Source organism: Idiotropiscis lumnitzeri, chromosome 21, assembly GCF_059441095.1.
Source record: "Idiotropiscis lumnitzeri isolate Australia: NSW breed Sydney's pygmy pipehorse chromosome 21, RoL_Ilum_1.0, whole genome shotgun sequence".
NCBI classification, from domain to species: Eukaryota; Metazoa; Chordata; class Actinopteri; order Syngnathiformes; family Syngnathidae; genus Idiotropiscis; species Idiotropiscis lumnitzeri.
In genome coordinates, this window is record NC_142411.1 from 4,886,228 (window position 1) to 4,904,721 (window position 18,494).

An 18,494-nucleotide genomic window follows, 5' to 3' on the forward strand; every position below is an offset into this window, starting at 1 on the left:
CCATTTTCTCACTTTCTGTCGACTAAAAATGGCGTCACAGTCGCTCAGGAAACGACCAATCACGGCCGGTAGTCCCGTCTCGCTCATTTTATGAGATTTTATTAGTTGTCAAGCTCGTGCTGACACGATGACATGACGAGTGAAGTTTGGGGGTTCTCAGGTTTTGAAATGAAAAAACGACCAAGATTTTGCTTCAGTAGTGAACGACGGGAGCCGACTCCTGATTGGCATCCGAGATTAATTTTCCTGATAAACTGTAATTGGCTTTCAGTAACAGAGCAACACGTGCAATTGATAAATGGCCTCATAAGTGTTTTCATTTACTCACCAAAACTGTCGGCGCCAACTAAGAACAGAAGGTTGTGAATTCCATCAGCAGAGTCGTCGCGCCATGTTGTTTCTCGCAGTCGCCCGTAATAGCCAATCATGTTCACACAAGCCTGGTGGGAGAGAGAAAACGTTGATAAGGGAAATCACATTATATGCCCGCCGGGGAGGAAATTAGTCCCAATTGCGATTATTTTCCAAGAACTGTTGTGGTCTGCCGTTGAATATTAAAAAATAAGCCTCGTCTTGACGGAAAATGAGGCCACCAGCTTCTGTATTATGGACTAATAATTATTATTGCAGTAGGAATGTTATGAGAGGGAATCGAAACTTGAGAAGTACGGAAAAGTAGAGCGGAACCGTTTGGAAAAATTATATCTTTGTGATTTTTCTCGTTAGCCTACTTTTAACACGTTTGGTTTGATTTAAAAAGATGTCAGTCCATTCAATCGAATTCCACTTTAAAATATATCGAGATGCGTATCGAGTTGTCCTGCATTGGCGTAAATGGCACATTGTCAGTGCTGCCAAGTTCACTCAAGCTGTAAAATCCGATATCGAATCGAAATATCAACCCGAATCGTTCCGCCTGAATCGTATCGCAATCGAGATACAAATCCAATCGCCTTTTTTTTTCTCAAACGTATATGTACATCTACACATACATAGAATGTTTTTCCACACCAAACGGCAGCCTTTACAATTTTAAAACCGACATCGATTCAAATTAATTGTTCCTCCCTAGGGAAATGCCTCGGAAGAAATGCAAGACCTTCCCGAACGGTTTAAAAAAAAAGCGATGTGATCATGCACTTCATTCACCGCCATCCTGCTCCGTGTTGAGGGCCAGCTGTTGACGACAAAAGACATTTTTACACTCCGTTTCCCTTCCAATGGCACCATTCGAAGAGAAGCTGTTCAAAACCAGTGAGTCATTACACTGAACTCCATCCTCCTCCCGAATCCTTTTGAAGATGTCCTTCAGCATATGTACCACGTCACTCCGGATTCTTTTTACTTCTCCACGCCAGCAGCAGTGAAAAGGTGGGCTTTTGTCGGTGGTGTCCTCTCTCAGCTTTTCCTCATCTTGGACTTTGTTTAAGAAGGAGCTGGCTCATGTCCGCCAGACTGTGAGCTTGCGGACGCTGCTCCTTCAGGCGATTATCGAACCCCCAACCCTAAACCCCCTTTCATGAACTGCGCTCGTTCACAGTGCCAATATTTAATAAATAAATAATGAATATAATTATAATATAATATAATTAATAAATAAATTCAATAAAAAATACACACCTGAATAATGCTCCAATTTTCGAGGTCAGTTTGTCGCCCCCCTTTTGCCTCATGGGGTTCACCATTTGGTGCAACGAGGACAACAGAACAAGTTGAATTATAATTTTTTTTTAATCCTACTCACGTGATTTTTTTCCAATGATGTTATTAAAGGTGAAGTCGACGAAAAAAATTGATTTAGAACTAAATAGTTTACCACAAACATCACATTCACAGGCATATAGTCTTTATCCTCCGCCAAGAATTCCCATCACGTGAACATCCTGCTTTGTCTCACAGCAATGTGATAATGTTGCACTTAAAAAAAATTAAAAAAAAAAACTTACAAGAGGATATAAAAAAAAAAACACTTCTGATGGAATAAAGGAAGAAGGTCAGGAAGGGAAAAAAAACTTCAAATAATAATAAAAAAAAAAAAAAGATGAAGTTGAGTTTGCGTCAGCAACTAATTGATACGTCAAGATGGGTTGTCGTTAAAGGTCATGTCATAAAATTGTCCACAAATGGCATTTATAAAGACAGTTCAGTTTGGCTAAGGAGGAAGACTCGCGCGTCGTCGAACGTCGGATCGAGCAAAGCGAATTTTCTGCTGACCGAAAACCGCCCGTAATTAGAAAAAAATTAAAAAGTAGCAGTGGCTGCGTGTGCTGCTCTGCATTTAATTTCGCGCCATCCAATTCTTTGCGACACTTTATTGATATTAACTTTGAAGTCCTTAAAATGCTTTTTTTGGGGACTACTTTACAACTCTTGTTTGAGTTTCCTTTTTTTTTTTCCCCAAACTCTCAACTTACTTTCTAGTTCCAGGAGATAAAAATGTCTAGACTGGAATTAAACTGTGCACAGTCCAAATTGAGACGCGCCCTTGAATAAAATCCTGGTTTAATTTAGTCCGTTTGCGGAATTATTCAGTGGCGACTCCGGAAGAAAAAGAAAGAAAAAGGAATTTCCACAAACGCACAAGAAGCCCACAAATTAATTATCACAAGCAATTAAAAAGTGACTGCGAGGACACTGGAGTCAAATTCTTCGTTCTTTGTCATTCTCGAAACTTGTAGCGAGTCAAAGCATCCTAAGCAATGCCGCTGTCCCGCATCTGTGTCGGCATGATAGCGGTATTGAAAATCCTCAAACATTTTTTTTTTTTTATGAATACTTGAGAAGAATTCTCCAAAAGCCAGCAGATTGTTCGCTGGGTAAAGCAGCCAACGGGAGTTTCAACTCAGGCGCTAAGTAATGATGGATTTTGGCACTCTTCCATGGAAGCAAGTTGGACTGGGAAGGCAACGAGCGCCAGAGGCTTTTTTTTTTTTTTTTTACCAGGCAGGACCTTGGTAAAAAAAAAATAAATAAAAAAAATCGGCTCTCGCTCTAAAAAACGATTTATTTATTTATCTTATTGTCAGCAGCTTGGGCAAAAAAAAAAAAAACGTTTTCATGTTCCAACTTGTTCGCTCTCCATTCGAAAAAGTGTTCAGTGCTAAACAGCCATTGCCGTGCGGCGGTATCGGCCTCATTCCGAGGGATATATTCAAGGCATGTAAAGCCAAAGTTCAAGACGTCTCACATGTCTGGAGATGAGGACCGTCTGAGGATCTCGCTCACGATTCCACTGATGGAAAGAAGGATTCATCCTTGCTAGCCAAGAATGACAAGCCAAGACAGGTAATCTCGGGAGAGTCAAATAAAAGGGCATCCAACTCGTTTCTGGTGAGGTCTTTGTGAGAGACTTTGTACTAAGGTGAGAAATAGAAAAGACCAAAGAGTGTCTGAAGTGAAGTTCTCCACAAAAAAAGCATGCAAAGGAGATATATGACAGAAAGGAATAGTCTTAAATTCAGAAAAAAAAAAAAAAAAAAAAAAACACCCGGCAAAATAAGACGTAGATTTTTTTAAATTTAGGATTCCCCCCCCCCCCCGTTAGTTTATTAACTATAACAACCGTGACAACGGGGCGGTCTAACAATGCCACGCCAGTGGAATTTACAAAGGGAAGATCCATTTTTAGGATGCAGGCATAGCTAGCGAGCTAACTCTATGCCGCAAATGCGCTAGCTAACTGCTAATGCTAACGAATGTGCTCAAGTACTTGTATTATGGGGTGAGGGCCACACAAAAAAAAAAAAAACATTAACAAACAATCCATGAAATCACTTTACAGGATCTTCAAGTAATTCCAAATGTCAGTTTTCTCCTTCTCCAAGCACATGAAAAAGAAAAAGCAGCTCAGCAGCTCCTCCCATGCTGTGCACGGGTCCACATGCACACGCAGCAAGAACACAAAAACCTGGATACAGACGCCGCCACTTCCCTGGGAGAGGAACAGACCGGAATACCAAAAACAACAACAAAATATAATGCGCTGGTGCCAAGCTGGAGATAAATTGGAGAGCTCCTATACAGATTGAAAACGTGTACTTTGTGTCACCTTTGTGTGTTTTACTTATCAGTCACACCGGGGGCCCGGTTGAGCAAGCCGCCCTGATATTTGGCATATTTATTTGTTTCGACTCGCCCGGTGGATTTATTCTTATTGACTTCCAGAAGCGATCCAGTTGATATTCTTTTCATATAGCCCGTGTTGATTCCCGCACCTGATTCCTGTGTTGCTTTTCCGCTCTGTCGTCCTTTTCAATAAAGTCGTCCCTTTCATGGCAACGTGGTCCGAGATTGTCATTGTCCCAATTGGTAAGGATCAATGTGAGCCTGCCGGGATGCTCGCTGATACATTTTGTTGTCTTTTGGTAAACGCTGGCTTGGGCAGTGTCAGACAGATAATCTTCTCTCGCGTACTGAGGAATTAGCTAGAATCAATAAGGACAAAACGCTGAGAGCGGGGTGGTCGTGTTTACGTCGCAGGAATGATGGATAAAGCGGGTAAACAATCCTTGTGGTCGCAAATAAAACAAGCAGTTAAGTGGAAGCGGTGTTGGGAAGGAATGAAATGCCAGCGTTTGGCTAGCTAGCGTAAGGCTAGCTAGCTTTTACGCAAGATAGCTTTTTTTTTTTTTCTCAGTACCTAGCATTAAGTTTCTTTTCTTTTTCTTAACTCATTCACGACCAGCCCAGTAAAAACAAAATGGATTTTGACGTATTTATCCGTCAATGGTATTGAATGAGTTAATATAACACTGATTTTTTTTTTTGTACATTTCCTAATCTGTACTTTTATTGAAGGGGAGTGTTTAAGTACTTTTACTTAAATACAGCGTGTGAGCACTTCTGCCATCTCCAAGTGGAAACACCCCTTTCAAGTGCCAGTTTGGCAAAATGTGAAAAACTGACCATCATTTTTTAAGGAAAAACACCTTGAAATATTTTTTTTTTTTAAACAGCACCATGCATACCACCACCCGAGACTACTTTTGGTTGATTTTTTTTCGATTCGCAATGGCTTTACCTGGATTAATAACAGTGAATTAAATAAACAAATGCATGTAAAACGTGCAAGACTCCCCCTAGTGGGCATTGTTCAGTGTTTTTTTTTTTCCTACATTACATCACCAGTGATTGAAGAGGAAAAACGAGAGGGTGACCCCTGAAGGAGAAACGCAACCTGCAGCAAAGCGTTGATAGGGTTGCCACGATTGTCGTACCTGTCTAACATGACAAACTGGCACCAAATCAAACAAATTGGAAGAGTTGGGAAAAAAAAAAAAACCCTTACAAATACATTCACAAAGCCTGTCTATTTATATGCGAGTGAAATGAGAAGGAGAGGTTTTGTGGGTGAATCAAAAGAGGATAAACGCATATTTAGAAGAGGGTTGAACCAAGACAAAAGCAAGGCTTGAACTCTAAACGGGAGGTCGCATCCTCGCTTCTGCTACGAGCTGCGCTAACGAGCAATTAACCTCCAATCAACAATGCCAATGACCATTCGTTTGTGGCCTTCAAAGTACACAAAGGCTGACCTTCCAGCTATTGAGCAAATGATTAACCTCCATCAACCCTGATTGCGTTGAAAACCTTTTCCCAAAAGCTCTCCTAAAACTAATACTAAAACTAATAAAAACTAGCGGTAATAAATAACCAAAAACTATTACAACCCGATTTTGAGTCAAACAGAGTCACATGATTTGATTTTCATTCATTAATCGGGAGTCATTTGAGAAACCCTTGGCCTTTGAGCTAAAACGTGTCCCCCTAACCAAAGATGTGTGCGCGTGTTCGCTTCCAAAGCCAAGGGTGTGTTGTAACATGAACAATAGGCAGCCGCCAAGCGCCAGCTCGGCTCTGTGACGCGTCGCTCTTTTGGGACATTTCCCGGAGCGTCTTCTCTGTGCGGAGGCCTTGGAATGGCCGCTTTTAGTGTCAATAAATGTCACAATATATCTCGGGTGTGCCTTTATAAGTTCACATGAATGTGTTGACATTGTGCCATTCCAAGGCTTGTTTCTCCTGTCGCGAGCATTTGTCACTGACGGAGAAAATAAATTAATAAAAACAGTCGTTACGGCTTAAGAAGGATTGAAGCCATTAGCTGCATATAAGTTGGTTAGTTTGAATTGATAATTATGGCAAAATGGATAATTGTGGTTCCAGCTTTGAGAGATTTATTCATTTTTTTAAATGTCGTGTTAACTCATGTTTCATGCACTTCTGAAACACATTACGACGAATAACAGCATTGAGCGGCTGGTGTGAGCCACGTGCTGCTTCATCTCATGGAAAGAAACATTCTCTTATCCCCTAATCTTATCTTCTACTCAAAAGCTGTGCTGATCTAGTGGAGTCTAGTTGTCATTACAGTTGTTCACAAAAATGAATTTCACACACACGCTCAGTGAGACCTACCTGTCAAAAAGTGGACCCTCACATATTCGTGGTTCAGCAACGGCGGAACATCCCTGGGTTGAAAAAAAAAAAATTGTTTTCACAAATGCAGTTAAAATGCGAATCAATTATTTGTAAATCTCCTCTATTTGGAGGCTGATTTGGTCCTTATATAAACGACAACGTTAGCGGGTGAATGACATAATCTTCCAGTTCAGCTCAGTGCTGCCGGGCATGTTGTGGCAACACCTGGTACTGCACTGAAGTTGAAAATTGCTTGTCCACTGTAAATCCATAGAAATGCGAGATACAGCGCGGTCACGAATGATGAATGGCGATACAGCGTATAGGTATAGAAAATAAAAAGACGGATGGATGGATTGTTTTGGTGCATCAACGAGCACTATAGGGACGTACGAACTACATTGTTTTGCCTCTGGCTGAGGGTTTCTCATGAATAGCAAATAACTATTGTTATGGAATAACGCGATCGGCTTGCATACATCAGCGAGTAAATGGAATCGCAATCACTCTCAGCCCGGCGCTGCGCGGTCAATATCAATTTCATCCAGCGCCGCGGCACAACAGAGGTGTACTTCATATTTCCCCGAAAATATTTCTGCGAGCCCCCCTCAGGTCAACGTGAAACTGACGTGTTTAATTAAAGCGCGCCCTTTTGTGTTTACAAGCGCTTTGGATGGCGAGGGCCCGGGCGCCATTCCGATAAGCTGCTGCGAGCGAGAGGTCGAAAAGTGCTGAATGCTGAATGATTCCCCGTGTGCACTTCCCGTTGCTCCCAGTTCACATCCAACAATTTGACTTTGTCTGCTTTCATTAGCGCTTGGCCCTAACAGTGCATCTTTCGCAGAGCGGACGAGTACACACTATCCGCGCTTGTTTTAACAATAAAAATGATACATGCCGTTTATGAACGCTTTTTACGGTGCCGCAGGCTGCGATAAAAGATGGATAATCGCAAGCTTGTGAAAATGGAGTGTGAAAGTGCAGCAGGACTTCTGACGTTCAACACAATCCCTTTCAGAGTGCTGACTAAACTATTTTGAACACATGACAATTTACTCGAACCTGACCTGGTTATTTGTATGGGTGGACCAGAGTTTGTGAAAGTTAGTTTTTAATTTGTTTTGACGTTAGGTATTTTTAAATATAGTGCGAATTACACTGGAGACGGTTTGTTAGTTTTCATTCAGATTTAGTATTAGTTTTATTGGTATGCAGTATGTGTGGAGCGCAAGAAAAAGCTCATTACGTAATGTGTACTAAAATAAATTGAACTACAATTCCCAAGACATCTTTTTTTTTTAACGCACGCTCTTCAAAAATTGATTTTCAATTTTAGTTATTTTGTTGGTTTTCTATCACAACCTTGGTGCATGGAAAAGGTTTTGTAATGGCGATAAGACAAAATTCCTCTTCGGACCAAAAGGGAAGTCAGCGCCTTCAAAACGAATGGTCGGCGAGAGACTAGCGCTAGCTCGACACGGGCACTCAGCACATTGCACGGTGCAACGAGGGAATACTTAAGATGAGAGATTCATTTTCAGTGCACGCTTAGAATTGTCAGCAGTGTATGGGGGGGGGAACAAGTACTTTGTTACTGCATCCAAAAACATCAGCCTGTTCTTTTTTTTACCTTCACATAAAGCGGAAGTCCAAAATTGTCTGTGTAATCTATATGCTCACACTGGTCCAAACATGGTAGTCTTGTGTTTGAGGAATACAAATTAAGCAGTTTAATCCATCCATTTTCAGCAGTGTGAGGGAGCAGCCATTTTGTCCTATACCGCCCTCTGCTGTTGACTAAAAATGGCATCAAAGTGTCGCATTGCGAATGTCACTGGTCAACTTTTTTCAGCGTTTATTTCCAATTTTATAAGCAGTTGAAGCTTGTTCCATTTCGTTTTATGACTTTTCTTTTTAGTGTTCAACGATTGTAACCATTACAGATACGTTTTACTTGTGTAGACATTTAATATTTTTAATAAAACGGAAATCATGTAGCTCAAAAATGATTATTTTAAATGATCATTATCATTTTTAAAACAGCTCACGCGTTCCTAAGTGGCGTTAACAAATCACAGGTAGCTAGGCAACCAGCCAGTGGCTAAAGTAGCGCTAACACCTACTCGAGGGGAAAGAAAAAAAAACAAAACATATTTGCAAGCCTCCAATCACAGCTACTTACCGGCTGCCTCTTCGGTGTTTGTAGTCGAATTTATTTTGCCTTCGAGTGTTCAAATAAAAAAGGTAAGAATACTTTTCACTGCCGCAGTCCGCCACTTGGTTTTAATTAGTTCCACCTGCCCCGTGAGATCACAAAGCAGCTGCGCAGTGCGTGTACTTCCGGTTTGTTGTAGTTCTTCAGACATTTTTGTAGTTTGTTACAGCACTTGGCCCAAAATAGGCAATGCGGGCGAATACGAACCCATATTATCTTGCTGATTATTTCAAAAATAGAAAAGGGGTGAAAGCAACTTTCTGTTGTGCATGTGTGATGTTAAAAAGAGACTCTAATCTTCCATTTGGGAGTTTCTGATTTAAAACAATATCCTGTGAAGCATGAAAGACCAGTCAGGGAACATGCGTTTTTTTTTTTTCTTTGTTGTACTACAATCAAGTGTAATTGCGCGTACAAGTATTCACATTTACATATTTTGTTGTTTCTCAAATATCAACGATACAATGTTATTCTGATGTGTATGAATTTATATAAGTGAGTAAGATGCACTGCTTAACAGGGACTTAAGTACATTTTCCACCTCATGCTTAAGATTACATTAAATGAGCCATTCTATGCGTCTGCCTCCCTCAACAACCGCATCCTTCGCCTTGTGCCAGGTTAGCCTCCACACCACCAACGAGACTAGCGTGCCAAAAAAACCTTGGGCCCGGAAAGGGACAGCTGTCGGTCGGATGGCGCCGGCCCAGCCAATGCCGCCGCATGAATGGCAGCAAATAAACGACTTCACCTCCAGCGTCTACAGCCAAGACCTTCAGGTTTGACCTAACCAATGAGCATGCGTTACTTGAGAACGACAATCAGCATTTCACACAAGAAAGCCATTACAAAGCGCAAGCGAGTTGTTATAAAATTTTTATTTGGAAATAAAACAATGTCGCCATTTTACACATAATGTGGTCCATCTATTTTACATACCAGGAAAAAGCGAGGGGGGTTGGGGGGAGGTGGGCTAATTAACCACAATTCTGCCATTGTAACGTATCTGGTAAAAAAATTATCACCCATATGGAGCTACAGTCTGTAAAGGGAAGGGAGGAGATTATAGTAGTGTTAAGTCTCACAAGTCGTACATGACACACCGTAGCATTAATAGCGCCACAAAAACCAAAGGAAGAACTCGCACGCTTCAGCAGGACCAAATTGTGGTACAGTAACAGTGACTCGAATGTCTCCAAGCAAACAAAAAAAAAAACAACAACGTGCTATCTCCTCAATGCAGTGTACGCGGATACAGTGAGTGGAAACAAACGTGTGTCCAAGTGAGGCTGAGGTAGCAAGGCAATCATGGCTTTCCTCTTGATTGATCTTTTTTTTTTTTTAACTCAAACGACCCCCCCCATGCCTCCTCAAGAAAAATCGACATGGTCTTACATTGAATGTAATTGTCTTTGTACACACCCACCTGTCGTCCGCATGTGGAATGGAAAACTGTTTAGGCACAAACACAGTTGCAGTGAAGTCTTTCGGGGTATTGATGAGAGTTTTGTCGAGCGTTACGGACACACTGAAAATGCGTGGAGGGGAGAGAAAAAAAAAAAAAAAAAAAGCAGAGAAAATTTGCGAGATTACAAAAACTAAAGGTCGCAATGTTGCACGACTCAATTTGGAATGCGGCGGAGCCTTGAGATATGAGAGATATAGAATACAAAGCTTGGGGGGGGGGGGGGGGTCCGTATCGAGGGCTATAAGCAGATATGATTTACAGTTGGTGACGTTGTGCACTTTTGCATAGTAGACGAGGACGACGAGGTTTGGATGAAGTGGTTAAGATGTCGGTTGCCGGGGGTCGGGCCTCTTTGGGGGTCATCGGTTATGTCGCGTGGTCACATCACCTGCAACACAAATGACATCAAGTACGTATGTATATTATATATAGAGCGAGAGAGCGAGAGAACGAGAGAGAGAGAGAGACAAACAATATTTACTTACCTGTGGTCTGGATGAGTGGCTTGAGGCTGTGGAAAACAAAATCAGAATCAGTTTTTCAAACAACATATTTAAAAAAAAAACAACATCAACTTTTACAGAATGTAATTTTAGTCACTATAACTCAAAGTATAATTTAAATTTTTTTTTTAATGCGACCAATGTTTTTAGTGCTTGCAATCATCCATTTGAGAGAGTTTAGCGGCCGCTCATAAAGTCGCAGCAGCATTTCCGACGGTTTAATTGAATTGAAGACTAATTACGTGCTAACAAAGTGCAGCAAACAACATTTTGGCTAGCGATGGCGGAATCTTAACTCCTGAGTTTGAATTCATTCCCTGGATTTAATTACGAGGCATCAGGGAGTGACCACAATGTCACTCTGAATCAGGATGATGATCATTTTGGAATTTAGCAAAATAAATATATTTAGAATGAACCCCCAAAAGCTCACGTATGGTATTAATTGACAAAAATGAAAACAAACATTTTTGCGCTAATCAGTCAAATAGTTTTAAAAGCATTTGTTTTCATTTGATTCTGTTCAAGAAAATGTTTATTCAAATTTAGTTTTTGTTATTTTGTTACTACTTTATTACTACTTTATTACTACTCGAAATATGTCACATTGACTTCATTAGCCTTTAATCCCTACCAGCCATTTTCGAGCATTTTAACCAAACTTCCTCTTGCCAATTTTGGACACGCCTGCCACGTCGTTTGTCTCTTCCACGTGAACCTCCAGGGTGTGAACTGTTTAACACGGACGACAGGTGCTGACCAGCGGTCTTGCAGAGGATGATGGATTGATGCGACCGCGCGCTAACAGGACGACGGGGCGAGGAAGAGGAGGCGGAGGAAGAGGAAGAGGAGCATTTTAGAGGGGTAAGGGGGGGGGACTTACGACTGCATGCGGGGAAGGAGTTGTTAATCTGCTCCATGACATCGGCGAGATCAGAGCTGCTCTTGTGAGGGTCCAGCAGCTCATCTGAACACACACACACACACACACACACACACACACACACACACAGAAGACGCACGCGTGCATGCAAAGAGTTGGATTCCATTTCAACTGGAAGAGCACAAAAGCGGTGCTTTGAGCGCTCTTCAAGGTGTTTGCTGCTGAGTGTCTCACCTGAGTTCTCTGGAAGTGGTTCTCCATCTTGCGCGGCGGGTGAAGACGAAAGTCCATTGAGCCTCAAGTCCACCGCTGGCTGCGAGGGCAAAACAGCACAAAAATGGATAGAGGTCGTAAGGAGGGAATCAAACGGGCCCTCGGATCAAACTGCTCGGGCAGGTTCCTTTTTATTTATTTATTTTTTAAAGAATCTCTTAAAAAGATTAATAATCATGTCTCAACCCCTCTTTGAGCTCATCAGTGTGGCACGTTTACAATAGTTTAGAATTTTTCTTCATAACCATTTTGCAATTCGTTTTGACTTTTGCCTTTTTTTTTTGTTTAAACGTAGTGAGTTTGAATTTGTTTTTTTTTTGGCCAGCTTTGTCAAATCTCTTTATTTTATGTTTCCTTGGATAGCAAACTTGAACGGGGAAGCGTTAGCAAACAACTGTAGACTGCTGCTCATTGTGAAGTGTGGTAACTCATTCACTACCAACCAAGTTAAAAAAAAAAAAAATGGCTCTTTGACGTCTTTAGCCGTCAAAGGCAGTAAATGTTTAAAAATAAATAAATAAATTTTAAAAAATCATCTCTAGGCACATTTGTTGCCAATCAAGAGGAAGTCCATGACTAAGCAAGCCATCGAGCCACTAAAATGGCAGATTTGCTACATATTAGACAGGACGACAGATTTTAGTTTCCTACGACAAAACTGCCCTTCTAGTGAAAACGGCACCAACGGACCGCGCTCAGCGCCGAAGCAATGACAACATTCGCTTTTTACGGCTGCACCAAAATAAGAGCAAAGTGTGTTATTGGAATGACTGTGGACAGCTTTCCAGATGGCACAAACAGGCAATTTACAGCCGCTGACATTTAGAGCAACCATCCCAGACTCCCTGTAGCACTCAAAGCCAAATCAATATTGCCAATTTCCCTTCTTCTTCTTTTTCATCGGCCGTTGCCCGCGGCGCTATCATGTTGCAAACGTCCTGCAACTGGAGGCTCCTCTCACATTAGCGACGGTCAAAGCTCACTCGGATTAGAAGCTAAAAATAAATTAGCCGCCGTTTTATGCTACGCTGGGGTGACCACGAGAGAAATCGGACGCATCATTAGGTACACCTGAAGACGAAAGAGCGTCACTTTGGATCGCCACGCTGCTCAGCCTTGAAATTGTTTGGATTTTTAAATTAATTTTCCCCTCGTAGCAAGTCAAGGGAAATCCCAATAATCCCAAAACTAAATAAACAAAGTGTTAAATTAATTCATCTCAAAAGTTCCACTTGTAAAGTGAGACTTTTGTATCCAAGTCTTGGATCGGCTCTCGATCGAGTGGCAGGTGCGCCCACGCGGCCGCTTCCAGGTCGCGCTTGTCTGCTTTGCTGGGATTGCTATTTGTTACGGCTCGCACGTCGCTTGCCACAAACAATCAAAATTGGGAAGACAATCAGACAAGGGGGAGACAAATGTGGAAATTGTTGATACGAGGAGGATTGCAAACGAGGCTGGCGCGCTAATCATGAAATTAGCATAGAGCGTTTTTTCATGACTTCGGATTTCATCGCCTGTGCACGAGCTGTTTTTTTTTTCTCTTGAGCAATGAATGTTTTTTAAAAAAAAAAAAATGTTTAAATTAGATATAAAGTGCACGGTAGGGGTAAAACTACAAAAATTGTTTGATATGCTCTCTCCCCCCAGATGAAAAAATTTTAAGGTTTAAAATTCTGAGTTTATTGTCGTAAGGTTACAAATTTCTTATATTAAAATTATGACTATTACAATAATAATAATAATGTAAAGTTGCCAAATTTAAAAGTATTTAAGTTCAAATTTCAACTTTCACTGTATTGTACATTTTTTTTTTTTTTCATGGTTTTGCAATATCGCAGATTTTTACCTTTTGTGGGAACAGGAAGTGATAAACGAGATCTCCACTTTTATAAAATTCTGATTTTGCATTTGAAAAAAAATTCTTTTAAGTGACATTTCTGCATTCTCTCCTTAAAAGTATATGATTTTTTTTTTTTAAATATATGGTGTCTCCAAATTGCAGACCTCACCTGGTGCAGGAGCTGCCGGAGGCGATGAAGCTGCGACTCCAACTGCTTATTGTGGTCCTCCAGGATGTGCATCCGAGCCTCCAGGCGGCCCTTGTGCTGCCGCAGCAGCTTCGCCTCGGCCAGGAGGTCGGCCTCGTCGGGATGAGCGGCCGACGGCGCGCCCCCCGACTCCCACGAGCTTACGGCGGGGGCCCCTCGCTGCTGCTTCAGCTGCTCGTACTCCCTCTGGAGGCTCCTGCAAGTCAAACCTTCCCGTGTCACGGCAGCGAGCGGAGACTGGCCGACGGACGCTACCTTTGCTCTTCCTCCAAGCGATTGATGACCCGCTCCAGCTCGCCACGCTCCTCCTTCTCCACGGCCTGGAGGATCTGCGCGGGGCTCCGAGGCTGACTGCGGGGCGAGCACTCGCCTCCCAGCGTCTGGCAGTACTGAAGGATCAGCGTGTGTTCGTCGTCCCTTAAAAAAAACAAACAAAAACAAAAAAAAAAGATCAAATATTTAATTAATAAAAATAAAAATATATTTTTTTAATTGAAATAAAAATAAAAATCAAACAAAAAACAAAAATGAAAATAAAAATATAACAATAAAAATAAAAAAAATAAATAAATAAAAATAAAAATAAATAAATAGTCATGGGATATCGCAATATATTTCCAATCTGGCAAATTCAGACAGTGGTAATATAAAATGACTTTTTTTTGGGAGGGGGGGGGGGGAATTCCATCCAAGCGTGTAACCTAACAAATGGATTAATAAAATATTTTGCAACCGTGCGATGTTACATGAAGCTATTTTGGCACAGCTTTGCTTTAAGCTCTGCAAACCCCGCATATACAGCAGCGCATTTATCTCGCTGATAAAGTGGAATGAAGGGGGATTTAGTGCAGGTGCACAGGGGCAGATGGGAGGATTAGGTTGGAGCCGGAGAGAAATAGATGCAGTTGTTTTTGGAGTGTGCGTATATGTGCTTTTGGCCCATCTGTTTACACGCTGTATCTGATCTGACGAGAATGTTGCCATGCTTTTTTTCTTTTTTTTTCTGTCCTGCTTGACAACCAAATACACAAACATTAAAAGATATCATGTTTAAAAAGAGGACTTTTTTTTATTTGTCATTTAAGCCATCAAACAAATGTTTCCAGTCTTTTCACTGTTTCCTTTCCAGGAGATTTGCGACAACCGTTTCATGCCTTCCCAAAGTAAAAGCGACGAGAAACTTCAACGAGTTTTCCGTGTGAAAAAGACCAGAATTGCGTCGCTTGTGCTACAAGCGTGCTAAAGCGCAAATCAATCACGAGCTAGCTAACAGCACGCCAACGGCCGGTGTCATCAAGTACCGCCGTTTTACTGTACGTTTTATACCCACAGAGCAGAAAGAAAATCGATATTTCTGCGAGTATTGTACGCTGCACTAAGTCGCAGTTTCTTGAAAGTTTAAACATAGCCTAGCATCTATGCTAATTTTAGCTAGCATACCTTCATTTGGATGAAATAAAATTGGATAAAAATGTTTAAAAATATATATATATATATATATTTTTTTTTACTTGATTTATAGCAAACCAGGAGTGAAAGTTTGTGCGCAACGGTGAAAAATTGCTTACTTTCCCCCAAAATGCATTGAGGGCATTTGGGCTTCAATGTAGTATTCGAGGCATGAAGGCGCGGGCTTAAACGGTAACAAAGCAAGCAGCCGAGAAAGAAACAATGATAAATGAAAGCGGTGAGGAACAAGGGGAAGGAAACAGAAAATATCTAAGCTTTACTGTAAAAAAAAAAAAAAAATAAAAAAATTGCAACAAAATACTCCGGCAGTGCCTTTGAAGGTTCCGATTTCAAAGTAGCCTTGCAATCATAACGTGTCCGTGCAGTGTTGCCGTCACTGTGCAGTCAGATTCATTCAGGACTAATAAGTGGGACACCTTGAGTCCTTCAGGCTAAAAACATCCAACACTCATTTAAAAGAGAATTAACATCAAATAAGAGCGGACAACTCCTGTCAAGCAATATATATATACGTTAATTTTTCACAGATCATGTTAATCAAATATTAATGTCCATTTCACAAATGTGACAAAAATATGTATTTCATAATAATGCCACAGGTAAACCAAATATATGGAGCGCACTACTTTTCAAAATGCCGACAGACCACATCGGAGCGATTCCCAACACAGCTACAATTGCGCTCTCGTGGGTGTTTTTGTTCAGCCTTCATTGTCATCGTCATCATCCTCACCTCCTTCCCGCACATTTGTGTATGGGCGTAAGGATTGTATGAAGAAGACAAGCAGGAGCGAGTTGGCGTGGGCATAATGTGTTTGTCACACGTTTGAATGCGTGTTCCTCAGCAACACTTTTTGTTGTTCCGCTCTATTATTTTGTTTTTTTCAGCTGTCAGGAGGACTGGAACGCTCGTGCTGATCAAAGCATTCCAAGTCACGTGAAGGTGAAGGGGCGTCAGGGTGCGCTCGCCCCAGCAGGGAAGCGATGCAACATGGATGACGATGATGACATTCTATTCAGCGCCTCACATGCCGTTGCTGACTCACTTCACACGGCGCGACTCTTCTAACTGGCTCAACAGTTTCAAATTATTTTTCGACTCATGCGATTCTTTTTTTTTTTTTTTTTTTGCACGAGGGACATTTTCTGTTGTTTGAAATATATTCAAATGATACAAATATAATAAAAGGATTTGAATCAATAAAACAAAAAAAAATTTGAATGAAAAAATATCAACCATAAAATAAAATAATTTCAAAAACAAGATTGCTAAAAAAACTAAAACTAAAAATACCTGAAAAAATTAAATAAAAATAAATAATACATAAATAAATAATAATAAAATAAAAAAATATATATATACACATAGAAAATGTTCAAATAACTGTTTCATGCTTCAACACTGAGCGGTGTTAATCGCTGTAATCATGTGCATGCCCACTTGTGTCCCTGGGTTCACTTCGTCTCCGATTTAATAGTTTGGCAAAAGGACAACACATTCGGGTGGCACACAAGAAATGGAGCTCAGCGCTTTTCAGCAAACTTTTACATCTCTCTCCGGCTCTCTCTCACTGCGTCTGATCAAGATAAAGCGTTGCTATCAGCGACGCTGAAACCAATCACTCGCTCGCCACCCCAATCTCTCCCAGCCGTTGCAAATGTCTCCGACGATTCCCGGAGAAACACTTGAATAGCTTTTCGGCGACAGCGCTACCTTGACTTACAACTTTAATTTGCTGCGTGGCTAAAATCGTAACTTAAACGAATCACATTACAAATTTGGACATTTGGACAAAGCAACCTGTTCAATGCAAATGGATCATACGTGAGATCATTAATATGCATAAAAAAAAAAAGAGGACTTACATGCTTCCCGTGGCCGAGCTGCTGTCCGTAGGCAGCGATCCGTTGGACCTCTCCATCTGAGCCAATCTGAGGGACAAACATCATCACTCAACATCGTCACTCCGGAATGTCATACATTTGTCAGAGGACATAAGGGAACCAGAAATGCGTGGCACCAAAGTAGATTTTTCAGGTATCTCTACATAAGTCGAGGAAAGATATTGAATAATAAATCATTTGAATGTTTTGCTCGCGTGAGTGAGGTCAAATCAACCGTGGTTGTGCGACGAGGCACTCTAACGCAGCCTAGCCGGCTCAAACACCGATCCACGTGACGACTGTGAGCGTTGTTTTCTTACAACTATCTACGCGCGCAATCTAACAGGAGCATGAGGCTCCGGAGGGGAAGCACTAATGAGCCTGTTTTTCCTGATCTAAGCGTGTAATTACTGAAACTCAGTCACAATCTCCCCTTCCTGATGAAATGTAACATTGGGTAGAAAATGAGCACACGAGAGCGTGAACTTCAGCTTAGTTGTATTCATCTTTGCTCCTCCTATGATCTGCGGTTGAGTAAATCATCACCCCCGCTCGGCTATTTTGAGGCTCCAGGTGTAATAAAAGCCAGCATGGAAGGAAATGTGCCGGCTGATGATTAAGCAGAAGCCATCACCCGCTGCCGAGTTGGCCAGTGGTTCGATGCAGCACGCCGGCGTTACAGAATTAGCCGAAAGCCAGCTCTGGAGGTCGTGTGATCTGAGCCGGCGATGTCATCGAGCCACCAGGCAGAGACTTCAGACTCCTCTCCTAATGCACTCAAAATAGACGTAATTGAGTCTCGTCTTTGTCAGTGAGTGGTGAAAATGGCACAAATTATGTTATTAGGGGAGGGGGGGTGGCGGGGGGGGGGGGGGTTGATTTACTCCTTTAATACACTCACTCTTTAGGTCTAAAAAGCTCTTCATACACAAAGGAACAAACCCGTACAGTTACACACAAATTAGTAGTGATGGGTAAATGAAGCTTCAAATCTGCTTCATGAACCAGTCGTAGTATTTTTGGACTCCAGCAGATGGCACTCTCGGTTCAACATTGGGCTTGACATTTTTTAAACTTAAACCAACAGTGGCATCTACAACAAATGGTTCATGAGGCGAATTTGAAGCTTCATTTTGCCATCGTGCCACCATAGTGTGACGGCGCTTTTACAATCATCAAAAATATAATCAGCTCTAATGATAATCCGAACCAAAGTAATGGTAGAAAAAGTAGTTTTGGTCAATTTGACGTGTGACTTAACAGGATGTTTAATAAACTGAGGACCCCTTGCAGATAGATACTGGTGGTGTTCCACATGGCTCTTTACCAA

The 18,494-nt window shown here is 41.4% G+C and overlaps 1 protein-coding gene and 1 long non-coding RNA gene across 2 annotated transcripts in view; both read right to left on the reverse strand.

The window, feature by feature from the left end:
- Positions 1-361: 361 nt before the first annotated feature.
- Positions 362-8,675, reverse strand: LOC148316628 (uncharacterized). The gene is made up of 3 exons (XR_015840190.1): positions 8,603-8,675; positions 6,418-6,470; positions 362-440 (listed from the first exon to the last, which is right to left on the reverse strand). It is a non-coding gene; the product is annotated as an uncharacterized LOC148316628 (long non-coding RNA).
- Positions 8,676-9,498: 823 nt separating this feature from the next.
- Positions 9,499-18,494, reverse strand: part of utrn (utrophin) — a 95,773-nt gene continuing 86,777 nt past the window's right edge. Inside the window, 7 exon segments of the mRNA XM_088285695.1 lie at positions 9,499-10,491; positions 10,589-10,614; positions 11,490-11,573; positions 11,724-11,802; positions 13,772-14,006; positions 14,066-14,227; positions 17,147-17,212. Coding sequence (XP_088141821.1) covers positions 10,483-10,491; positions 10,589-10,614; positions 11,490-11,573; positions 11,724-11,802; positions 13,772-14,006; positions 14,066-14,227; positions 17,147-17,212 — 661 coding nt within the window. The 3' untranslated portion in view covers positions 9,499-10,482.